Source organism: Hippocampus guttulatus, chromosome 16 (assembly GCF_054856545.1).
Source record: "Hippocampus guttulatus isolate MCC_2025c chromosome 16, RoL_Hgut_1.0, whole genome shotgun sequence".
In the NCBI taxonomy this organism is placed as follows: Eukaryota; Metazoa; Chordata; class Actinopteri; order Syngnathiformes; family Syngnathidae; genus Hippocampus; species Hippocampus guttulatus.
In genome coordinates, this window is record NC_141276.1 from 11,647,213 (window position 1) to 11,659,246 (window position 12,034).

Genomic DNA, 12,034 nt, shown 5'->3' on the forward strand with positions numbered 1-12,034 from the left:
ACTTTGACGTTAGTGGTGTGATTTTTGAGCTTACGTGAACGCAGCACGCAGTTGCTATGTAACAGTCTGTAAACATTGAAGAGCTGAAGTGTAATGCGATTTTTTAGGACAGATACACACTTCGCCTTCCCTGCTGTGGCTCATTTGTATATTCTGTGCTAATACAGGTAACTCAAATAATTATTGCATTCAGGCAAACAGTTTTAAGCGTTATGATGCTAATTATCAGCCCATTAATATGCGCACGTGTCACCAACGTTTACCACGTCCATTTCTGACGATGTTGATGTACCCTTTTATGAATTCAAAATACAACGTTCCATGCATCATTCGACATACAGTATTCTGATATGCAGAGTGGGTTTTTTTCCCAATACAGTATTTGAAATACAGTATTTCCACAAAAGGTAGTTGCAGTTGTCTATTCATGCGTTACCATTTAACCTGGACAAATTGGAATACAGATGATCTTTTTCTTTCTTTTTAACAGGCTGTAATATCAAGTCATGTCTGCCACCAAGGAAACATCCAACATAAGCGGTTATCATGATAAAACCCCTATTTACATAGATGAGGAGATTCTGCAGGAGGCCGTACTCGAGCAAGGTCTCCAAGATCAAGCTGAACGCATTGCCAAGGAAGAGGGAATCCTCTATCAGGAGGCCCTCAGATTGAGTCTGGAATACAGAAGTGAGTTGAAAAATGCAGGCTTCGTTATATTGAATGTTTTGCGAGGAATGACGTTTTTCCTCCGACAGACATCCAGAAGATTGACCACTTGTGGGAGTTCTCTTCGCTAACCAAGTTAAATCTCAACAACAACTTCATCAAGAAGATTGAAGGATTGGACCATCTCGTTAACCTGACATGGCTCAGTAAGAATTTTTTTTTAAAATATTTATGTCGATATAGATATCGATATAGATATTAAAAAGTATTCCTTGTTGTTAACCTAACATGCATGCGGTGGGGAGATGGGAGGAATCCTGATCACACTGGTCAACAGCAAATTTTAATCAAAGATGACTCTATGTGCCTCCAAATGTATTTTTGACGCTGGAAAAAAAAACATTTTATTTTTTTCCATCTAGCACCTCAAGGTTTCAATCCATTTTCTTTTTTTTTGATTGTTTTTAAGTTTGACTTAAGATTGTGCAGTACGAATCTGACCATACTTTGTAATTTAGCTAGTCAGAAAAAAAATTCCACATGTTGCTGAACCTAACTCTCCATTCATAAATATTACACTATGTTACTTATTATAAATTTAAGCTCTCAATCAAGTCAAGTCAACAGTATTTATAGAGCACTTTCAAACAGCCATCGCTGCATACAAAGTGCTGTACATGGAGCAATTTAACATGCACAATAAACAGTAAGACAAATCGGTAATAAAGGCGGTAGAAAGCACCAAACAGTAAAACCAAGAACAAATCTAAGTCATGCTGAGTCGAATGCCAAAGAATACAAGTGAGTTTTGAGGAGGGTTTTGAAGATGGGCAGCGAGGAGGCTTGCCGAATGTTCAGTGGGAGGTCATTCCAGAGAGAGGGACCAGCAACAGAAAAGGCTCGATCCCCTCTGAGCTTCAGTTTAGTTCTTGGTACTTCTAATAATGTCTGGTCCACAGAACTGAGGCGCCGGGCAGGTGTGTAGGGGCGGATGAGCTCAGAGAGGTAAGGTGGCGCGAGATTATTCAGAGATTTGAAAACAAATAAGAGGATCTTGAAAATAACTCTAAAATGAATGGGGAGCCAGTGAAGGGATGCCAGAGTAGGAGTTATGTGCTCCCTCTTACGAGTACCAGTCAAGAGGCGAGCAGCGGCATTCTGGACCAGCTGAAGGCGCTTAATGGAGGACTGGCTGACTCCAAAGTAAAGGGCATTGCAGTAATCGAGCCGGGATGTGACAAAGGCATGAATTACTGTCTCAAAGTGTTCATGTGAGAGGAGAGGTTTTATTTTGGCCAGCTGTCTAAGGTGAAAGAAGCTGGATTTAACAACGGCACCAATCACAAAGTGACAGACTCAACTCTTTGTGGTGGGCATTCAAGGAAGGCTTTGGAATGGGTAGTTGAGTTCCTTTCTTCCCCAAACTGCTTGTGGAAATGACCACTGTTGATTTGCTAAGAACACTTAGCGTCATCGGTTGACATCAAACACGTCAGCTGGTCATTCGGCCGGATGTTCTGAGTCAGGTGAGATTGCTGCCATGGTGATCAGTCTTTTGGTGCGGTGATAAGAAGACCCGACCGTCAGGCTCCAAACACAGTGCGGGCAGGGAGAACATGCAAATTTAACATCATACCGGTTTTTGTGTCTTAGATCTGTCATTTAACAACATCAAGAAAATCGAAGGTCTGAATGGTCTTCAGAAGCTGGAAGTGCTGAATTTGTCCAACAACAGAATTTCTCTCATTGAAAACATGGACAGCCTGATGGAGCTAACCATTTTCTGCATTGCAAACAACAAGCTCCATCAACTGAACAATGTAACTAAATAAGCCACATTGTAAAAGCAAAAAAGCAGGGACCATTTTTCGGAACGGTTTCCAAAGCCAATGTCACTGTACTGCTCTTTAAAGGTGGTCTATCTGCGAAAGTTCAAGAAACTCTTCACCCTCAATATTGATGGAAATCCTATCCCAGAGGAGAACAATGAGGAAAAGTACACCCTTTTCCTCGCGGCCTATTTTCAGCAATTGAAGTTCCTGAACAACATATTTATCAATGAGGATATAGTAAGAAACACAAAACGTGACTCATTTACATTCACGTACCTGCTATAAGATTGAAACATTTTGCGATTTGCCTGTCACGCCGTCATTGTATGTACAGAGGAACAAGGCCTCCGCCAAGTACAACCTTGACATTGAGGAGATGAACCAGGGGGAGTTACAGGCACAACAAGCTGCGAAGGAAAAGCAAGAACAGGAAGCGATTCTACAAATGCATGAGGTGAGGTCAATAAAGGGTGTAGGAGGGTTTTCAATTAAGATCTCTGACGCCGTCTTCATTTTTATTCCTATTTCAGGATGCTTTTGTGGAGCAGATGAATGGAGATTATCTGTACAAGAACATCATCCAAAATGATACAGAGTTAAAAAAACTACAGTGCCTGCCGGGAGTGGATGAGTTGCTTGAGGCATATCCTTTCTTGGAGTGGATTCAACTCCACACAGCTGTCAAGTTGTAACTATGGAGGGCAAATATTTGTTTGATGAACTTGACCCTTCATATTTACGTTCGAGCAGCGTCTCGTGGACCTGTGCAACCAGCTCTTTGATGTCGGCTTGGCCGAGTACAAGCGAAGAGATGTCGAGGTGAACTCGTTCTTCTGTCGACTACAAACAGACGTGACGGATAGCCAATCCAGAGCATCCAAAGTGTTGGCTGATTTTCAGAGGGAACATAAGCAGGTGCGGAAGTGTAACCATAAACACTCCATATTTTCATCTCTATACTTACCAAAAATAAAAAGAAGAGCTTCACTCTCATTGTACTACAGCAGGGGTGCCCATTATGTCGATGGCGATCGACCGGTAGATCGCCGACTCCTCCCAAGTCGATCGCGAGGGGTGTAGAGGAGAAAAAAAAAACTATTTGTGTGTCTTTGTTCATGTTAATGACATATATTTTTGTGTTAATGTACACTGCACCCTAATCATCCTATCGGTCTCATTTTCACAAAAAGTATTTAAAAAATAAAAATAAAGCAGGTAAATCTTTAACCTACGGGTGGCGCATGACCTGCGTCACCGGGAGTGGTTCGCGCTCAGCAGTCTGCAATTGCAGCTTGTGATCAGAGCGGTTGCACTATATCTTTTATCGTTATCATTATTGTCATTCAGAGTTTGTTTCGTGTGCAATTCACCGAGGGCACGGGCAAAGAATGGGAATCTAGGAGGGCCCAGGGAAGCACTTTAAAACAATACAATGCTCATCATGGGGTACGTGCGTGTGCGTGCGTGGTAACGGGTCGATAGCGGGAGGTTGGTTGATCGAAAAGTTGATCTTCGGTCCAAAAAGTTTGGGCACACCTGAACTACAGGGTTCAATGAAATGGAACAGACACAACGTGTCCAAAAAACAGAAAAACAAATACCAACGGGGATCCAAAACAGGAGTCTGTCCAATCGCCATTGACAGTGCCTTGATTTTGTAGATGAAAAAAAAATCATCAGTGAGGGGAAAAACACAACCCCAGACTGAGCTCCTGTAACGTCCGTATTCCAATGAGCGCTAAAGATTTGGGAAAGTTGAACAAAATTTCTTGGCGACAAGAACAACTGTTTGCAACCATTAAAACTGTTAGCGAATGCCTGGTGAACATCTTTGCGAATCCTGGTTTTTGATGTTGCAAATATTTTAGGATTGCGTGCGAATCTGCTGTTTCTCTAGAGAACAGTGGATCTGGATGAGGCACCTGAGGAGGAAAAGGAGAGCAAGATGGACATCTGCCTCAAAGAAATCAATGATTTGTGCTACAACATGATGGCAGTGGAATTTCAACTCTACAGCTACCTGGAGGTATGTGTAGCAGCCCATCTTCACTTGTGAGATGTGAAATTTGATCTGAAGTAGAGTCGACGCAGATGATGAGTCTTAGTGCACTAACACCATGTCAAAAGTGATTCTTTGCGAAAGTGAGGTTGCGAGTGAAATGATGCTACTTCCAGGAAACAATCAGAAAGTTTGACAGCAACATCTCGGAGATGATCGGCAGCTTCAGCGAAACAGCTCAAGGCATATATCCTTTTGCACTTCCTGTTAAGATTTATGGGATTGACATTTATTTCATCTCATCACTCTTGTTGCTCCATTCGAATGTTGGATTGTACAACATGGTTTAAATGTTGTAAAATTATATTTGCATTTCATTCAGTTTAGCTTTCACACACCACTAGAGGAAGCTTGTATACCCGAAGGACCACACTTTTACAATCCCTGCTTTAGATACTCATTTGACTGCAATCTCTCTAGATTTTCTGACATCTTGTGTGACGTCACACATAAGGGTGGATTGAACTCCATATTTCGTTTGCCAAAAAGCTTTGTCAGTCCTTCCTTGACTCAATCACACATTCGTCCACTGTCGAGAGCTGGAGGACAGCCATCATCAGAAGATAACACAAATCGCCGTCAACACACTGGAGTTGGTGGCTAAGGGAGAAGCCGAAGAGGATTTTCCAGATGACGTTCGAATGGTAGGTAGTGTACTTACTGTGTACGAAAGGATGTCAAATAACAGCAGTTTAGTTAGGTCGGGATTTCAAGGTTTCGGGTCTCTCTATATGTGCCTCCCAAATTGGAAAGGCTTCATACACCAATACCAAGAACTTGCTACTATTGCCATTCACGTTACACCATTTGACATCTGCCGTTCTCAATGTAGCTGTTCTTGGACAAAAACACAGTGATGGACACATTGGCTGCCAGCCATGACAACCATCTACAGACAATCAATGACAGGGAAACTCAGCTGGTTACACGCGCCGAGGCCTGGAAAGTGGCCCTCATCAAAGGGGTAGGGTAGTGAAATGACACAAGGTTGTGTTTCAAGTGTGCACAGTACTCATGTTGTCCCTGTGTGATGTCACAGATTGAAGACACAGAACTGAAGAGGAACCGGATGCGCATTGCAGATATCCACAGATATGGCGACTATTTGAGGGAGAGGCTGAAAGAGTGGATGTAATGCAAACACAGTGGCTTTAAAGGGGATTATTGGGTGGGGGGGCGGCATTTTGAACAGTGGTGTGAGGACAATTACAGATTTTATTGTGCTCAAATATGTATTTGTTCCATGAAAACAAATGTATGCCAATTGCACTGGTTTATGTATTCTTTTAGGGGAGGGGGGGTTCCCTCTTGCAATTTCCTCAAATTATAATTCTCAGTTTTGCAAATTTGAAACAGGGTTTGACTGTATACAGTATGTCTAATCTGCACTACAATATCATCCCCATAAAACTGTATCTGTAGCAATGCTTCCCAAACTGTTTTTAGTCAAGGAACTCATAAGTAGATGGGAAAAAAAATCTCATGGCATGCTTGACCAAACAAAAACGTCTAAAAAAGTATGACTACTGATTGTATAAAGATCTAGCCTCAATTTATACACAAATTTTACTTACGCCTGTACAGTTGAACCTAATTTTTTATTCTATTGTACAATGCCAACAGGTGGACACAGATCAATTGTACCTTCTGTCATCTAGTGGAAGAGTGATAAACCTAAATGATCTTTTTTTCTGCTCATCACACTCATCATCGCTTACAAAGATAAACAAAGACAATTTTCTTTGGAAATAGCATTTACATTTGTCTTTCAACAACGTTCATGAAGAATATAGATAAAACTGTTCCATTCAACAAAATCTTTAGTCCAACGTTCAAAACATGAGAAGACGGGTGCCAACGTAAAAAAACGTTTCAGGTGATTGGAGTTGTCAGTCCTTTTTTTTTTTTTGAGGAGCAGATATCGTCGTATTACTACATGTCCCAGAAGGCCTCTCGGTATTACAGTACCCAATAAAAGGCCCCGCACATCGTTCAGCTATCGACCAATCAGATTTCGGGAAACTGAACTAGCCATTCAGAGCCCTGCTGAGGTCGCCGGTCAAAATAAATTGTCCAAACTTTTCAATCTCACAAGTGTCGTTCGTGCGCTTTCCTGTTCGCGAGTTCATGACGGTAATCGACGGTGACGCGTTACCGCTCGCCATGCCTGTCCCAGCCGAATGTTACCTTGCCTCCGACGCGGCCTGTCCAACACCGGGCTCGCTTATGCCGCCCGCCCCAATCAATGGACAACAGCCTGGCGTGGCCACGTCGGTGCTGTACAGCGGCTCCCAGTTTCGGGGCTACCAGAAGAGCAAAGGGAGCGCCTACGACGTGGATGTTGTTTTGCAGGTAAATGCCACGCTCACTTTTAATTCTGCTTATTTGTGTTTGCGTTATGTGGTATTATTTTTAGCTTGATCTGCGACGTACGGTGGGTTACTTGGCACGTCGACGTTGACATGCAATACTACCACGCTGACCTACTTATTTGACCTGTTGGACGCGAGTGTGACATTTGAAATGTCTATTAAATAGATATCCAAAGTTTAATGTCTTTCGTTGCAACTTTGCATTTAACTAAAACTTTGCAATAGAGCTGCAACAATTACTGTGCTGAATTACCGGTAATCGACATCTCGGCGATTATCGAATTAATCGACACTATTGACTGGTTTGGTTTATTTCATTTGCACGATTTAAAAAGGAGGGAAGTAAAGCTAAAATATATCCAATGTAAATTTCTGGATGTGGGAAAAGACTAAAAGTGTGAAGACAAGATGTCGTAAGAAATGAATGCAGAATTGAGATTTTATTACAAAGATCATTCATTTAAAAGCCTGTTTGAGTTAAAATGTCCAAATCTCCTCCCAACCATAAATATTCTTATTTTTCTGTTATCAAACATCTGCTTTTAACGTCAAAAAAAAGTGATAAACAATTTGTTATGCACCAAAACGGTAAACGAATAACGATCAATTTGTGCATTGTCTGCACTGTCCGTCTGATAAAATGTTCTGTTTTCAAATGATGGGAGAGGACTTGAAAAATGTTTCCAAAACGTTTAACGTTTAAATCACAAAATCAAAGCAGGGAATAATAAAATATTTTGGGTCTACGATACAGATATACTGAACATTTGAGCAGATCCAGAGAAGTTGGGGGGGGGGGGGGGGGTTCTGCAGTTGAGGAGCGTAGTAAAAAAAAAATTAGAAATCTGCCTGACTTTGCTTGGTAGCATGTTTTTAGATCTCTCATGTCAGATTTGACAAAAAAAAAATACAGTATATGTACTGTATATATTTTGTTTTGCAGCATGTGACTCCGGAGGATTCTTATTTGTGTGGATATCTGAAGATCAGCGGCCTGACTGAGGCAAGTGAGTGGGAATGTTGGGCCGAGATCGGGGGGAGTTGTTTATTTTGAGGTCCGCACTGCAGTGGTGACCTGAATGTCTCAGACAAGTGTCCCTCCATTTCATTATGTAATACCTTGACGGGGCGGGGCTGTAAAGGGGAGCAGAATGTTCATGGGTGAAACTAAATGCCGCGGAAACATGTCAGCAGGTCAAGTTGCGGATCTAATTTGACGTGGTGTGTTTACTTGGGTACCAACCAGAGTTGCAGTAATTTTGGAATCTTCATTAGTTTGTTTTTATTTCTTTTTGAGTTTTTCTTTTTGAATTGAGTTTACTTTGTTTCAGACCAGGTTTGCTTCTTTTCACTTGAGTTTTTATTTGGTGTTTTTTTTTCTTCTTCTTTTTTTCTTTTTTTTATTTCATGTGTGCAAGATTTTAACCCTGGGGAACCCACGGGGTCAAATTTGGTCCCTATAAATTCTGCTACAGGGCGGCCCGGTAGTCCAGTGGTTAGCACGTCGGCTTCACAGTGCAGAGGTACCGGGTTCGATTCCAGCTCCGGCCTCCCTGTGTGGAGTTTGCATGTTCTCCCCGGGCCTGCGTGGGTTTTCTCCGGGTGCTCCGGTTTCCTCCCACATTCCAAAAACATGCATGTCAGGCTGATTGGACGCTCTAAATTGTCCCTAGGTGTGAGTGTGGGCGTGGATGGTTGTTCGTCTCTGTGTGCCCTGTGATTGGCTGGCAACTGATTCAGGGTGTCCCCCGCCTACTGCCCGGAGATGGCTGGGATAGGCTCCAGCACCCCCCGCGACCCTAGTGAGGATCAAGCGGTTCGGAAAATGGATGGATGGATGGAAATTCTGCTACACAAATGCAACCCTTAAATCCCAAAGGGTCAAATTTGGCCCTAATCCTCAATTAGGATTAATGCATTAAATATTTGGAAAAACATATATTTTAGTGTTCAGTGAACATATAGCAGTCATTTAATGTATAATTCCTCATTTTCCAAAGAAGAAAGCGGTTCGTGGGTTCTCTAGGGTTAAGAGAACATTATGATAAGTAATATGTAGTAAATTTCAACACAAAAAAATAATGATAAAAACAACATCTGTAAATCAAATGCAGATCCTGTATATCAGTCTGCAGACTTTGAAGTACCATCAGTGCAGTGCACCATACTGCGTCTAAAGTTAGATGTATTCGCAACTCAAAGGCCTAGCTCGGATGGTCTCCCTTTCCAACCCCTGTTTGCAGAGTTGGCAACTTCTGAAGTGGATTTGTGGCTTGAATCCTGCTGATGTGTTCCACACGTAACACAATATACAGGCCAGTGAAAGGACCACACCTACCAGACAAGTTTTCGACCTTCCGACTGAAGGCCATGCTGTATGCATTTAAAATCTAGAGCAAAGGCTCATTTATTAAATTGACATTTTTCGCTATCATTCAAGTTTTTGTAAGTGAAATGTACTTTCTGCTAGTGTATGATTTATTTTTTTGAGCATTTTTGCTTCTGTTACAATTGACTCATTTTTGTTATTTTGTTAGCTTTCGTGAACTAACAAACCGACACACGCGTGACAGATTCCCCATCCTCCCCTTTCCTTGACAATTTCTTCAAATTTGTGCAACCAGGAGTATCCGACGCTCACAACATTCTTTGCTGGTGAAATCATAAGTCGAAAGAGGCCTTTTTTAACCAGGAAGTGGGATGCTGATGAGGACGTGGACAGGAAACATTGGGTAAGTCTTCATGACCTATGAACTCCAGCAAGAACTTCAGTTTTATTGCAGTTTGACTTGGACTGAATGGACTTTTTTTTTTTTTGTTTGCAGGGCAAATTTCAGGCTTTTTATAAAGTCGCCAAAAGCTTCAACTCTGACGATTTTGACTACGACGCACTGGAACGCAGCGATTACGTCTTCATGAGATGGAAAGTCAGTCCTAAGTTTTATTTATTTATTTATGTATATACTGTACATTTTCCTCCAGGTGTGAATTTTGCACTCTGAGTCTGTCTATTATGTTTTCCGCACCCAAAGGAGCAGTTCCTGGTCCCCGATCACACCATCAAGGACATCAGCGGTGCGTCCTTTGCAGGCTTTTACTACATCTGCTTCCAGAAGTCCACAGCCACGATTGAGGGTTACTACTACCACAGGAGCTCGGAATGGTCAGTCATGACACTAGGCTTATTTAGCTTTCAACATGAATGAAAATAATAAGCAATTAGGATGGATGGCTAGTATAATTAGCAAAGTAAAGCAAGCGCAGGTTCCTGAGCTGAGATTCGAACCCCGAACTGTGAAGCTGTGCTTCCACTTATGAACTGTACAATATTTAGTAATCCAGCTACTGAGTTCTTATTTTTTTTGTTTGTTTGTTTATTGAACATAAAACATATACAGTAATAATTTGACAGAGAATAAGGTAGATAAAAAAAAAAGTAAAAAGAAAGAAATCAATCTTCATTCAACACAGTTATTATGTTCAAGGGAGTAGGAAGAAGTAAAAAACGTACACATCTTCATCCATTCATTTTCCGATCCGCTTTATCCTCACAAGGATCGCAGGGGGTGCTGGAGCCTATCCCAGCCATCCGTCTTCGGGCACTAGGCGGGGTACACCCTGAACTGGTTGCCAGCCAATCGCAGGGCACACAAAGACGAAACAACCACCCACGCTCACACTCACACCTAGGGACAATTGAGAGTGTTCAATCAGCCTGCCATGCATGTTTTTGGAATGTGGGAGGAAACCAGAGTACCAGTAGAAAACCCACGCAGGCCCGGGAGAACATGCAAACTCCACACAGGGAGGCGGGAGCTGGAATTGAACCCGGTACCTCTGCACTGTGAGCTTGACGCGCTAACCACTGGACCGACGCGCTAACCACTGGACGGCCCTTATCACATCTTGTATGACCAAATATGGTGTGTGTGTATGTGTTTTCCCCAAAATTGATAGTGTTGGTCTGTCAGGGGTTTTTTCGACAATTTATAGTGTTGAAAATTAGTTGAGAGCAAATCAAAGAACGATCAAACAATGTTTTTAACCTCTCTCTCTCTTCCACCACCCCCCACCTTCTTCCAGGTATCAGTCACTCAACCTGAGCCACGTCCGAGAGCACAGTATTCCCATCTATGAATTCCGCTGAAAAAGATGACGTGTTTGTCACGAGGGGCTCAAACTCCCACCGCCCTGGTCTTTAAATGGGATGCAAAACTAAATAAATAAATAAATACGGATGGCGAGAGAGCCACTGGCTGCCCAGAAGGGAGCCTGGATCCCACTCGGTATCTCGCACCCTGCAAGGCGCTCCTTGAGTCCTGAGGAAGAGCGAAGGGCCAATGGACACAATGAACGGGTGTCACAGTGGCCGCAAGACCTGCTGATGTCCACCTTTCACTTGTAAACTGGCTTGATTTTTTTTTTTTTTTTTTTTTTACACATGCTACTTCTACTCACAAGAAAGACAACTTTGCCTTTTGAAGTTGAAGTAACTAAGACATGACAAGATGGTTTTCAGTCAAATCTAAATAATTTAATCTAGTGCAGTAACACATTGCTTTTAAATGATTATCAACCATCATGGGCCAATGATCAAGAACCCGTTTCCATATTGTCATGATACAGCAAATAGTTGTAATTTTTTTTTAAATCTACAGAGAAAGCAGTTTACAGTATGAAGGCTTTTTTAAATAGTTTTTTAATTCAGTTACGTAACGTTACGTTCCAGTTGCGTCGTCATTTTTGCGGCAGGAAACTTGTTGCACAAAGCAATTTTAATCCAGGTCCTGTGACTGTCCTGGAAAAGTAGTGGTAAAGATTTCGTAACTTAACAGGGAAAGTTACTTTGTGAAGACATTGGAGGGTGTGTAATGAACGTTCAGTGTTTTGAAAGCTTCACTCAAAAACGATTTAAAATTGTTTTCCAAACTTTGTAATGCCTCTCAATTTTGTCAGAATTTGGAGAGGTTGGGATCTGTTTCAAGTGATACTGACGTCAAAATGCACACGGTTTGACGCTTTTTGGGATTGATCACACCACACTGAAAAATTGTTGGATTCATCTGTACCAAGCGTGGGGGGAAATAAATAACTGATTTGTG

The 12,034-nt window shown here is 41.9% G+C and overlaps 2 protein-coding genes across 2 annotated transcripts; both read left to right on the top strand.

Annotated features, from left to right (window-relative positions):
• Positions 1–62: 62 nt before the first annotated feature.
• Positions 63–5,981, top strand: drc3 (dynein regulatory complex subunit 3). Its single transcript, XM_086133180.1, has 13 exons — positions 63–167; positions 491–690; positions 759–875; positions 2,323–2,489; positions 2,583–2,738; positions 2,836–2,955; positions 3,032–3,144; positions 3,242–3,416; positions 4,399–4,527; positions 4,677–4,747; positions 5,081–5,204; positions 5,393–5,524; positions 5,600–5,981. The coding sequence occupies exons 2-13, from the start codon at positions 507–509 to the stop codon at positions 5,693–5,695; spliced, it is 1,584 nt and encodes a 527-aa protein (XP_085989306.1). The 5' UTR covers positions 63–167; positions 491–506; the 3' UTR covers positions 5,696–5,981.
• Positions 5,982–6,600: 619 nt separating this feature from the next.
• On the top strand, positions 6,601–12,034 carry gid4 (GID complex subunit 4 homolog). The gene is made up of 6 exons (XM_086132802.1): positions 6,601–6,912; positions 7,876–7,935; positions 9,557–9,664; positions 9,758–9,859; positions 9,965–10,095; positions 11,016–12,034. Exons 1-6 carry the CDS (start codon positions 6,688–6,690, stop codon positions 11,077–11,079), a joined length of 690 nt encoding a protein of 229 aa, XP_085988928.1. The 5' UTR covers positions 6,601–6,687; the 3' UTR covers positions 11,080–12,034.

Coding starts and splice junctions, on each gene's coding strand:
- gid4 (XM_086132802.1), top strand. CDS start 6,688: ATGACGGTAATCGACGGTGACGCGTTACCGCTCGCCATGCCTGTCCCA. Junction 6,913..7,875: donor ACGTGGATGTTGTTTTGCAG/GTAAATGCCACG, acceptor TTTGTTTTGCAG/CATGTGACTCCGGAGGATTC. Junction 9,665..9,757: donor ACGTGGACAGGAAACATTGG/GTAAGTCTTCAT, acceptor TTTTGTTTGCAG/GGCAAATTTCAGGCTTTTTA.
- drc3 (XM_086133180.1), top strand. CDS start 507: ATGTCTGCCACCAAGGAAACATCCAACATAAGCGGTTATCATGATAAA. Junction 691..758: donor ATTGAGTCTGGAATACAGAA/GTGAGTTGAAAA, acceptor TTCCTCCGACAG/ACATCCAGAAGATTGACCAC. Junction 4,748..5,080: donor AGCGAAACAGCTCAAGGCAT/ATATCCTTTTGC, acceptor ACTCAATCACAC/ATTCGTCCACTGTCGAGAGC.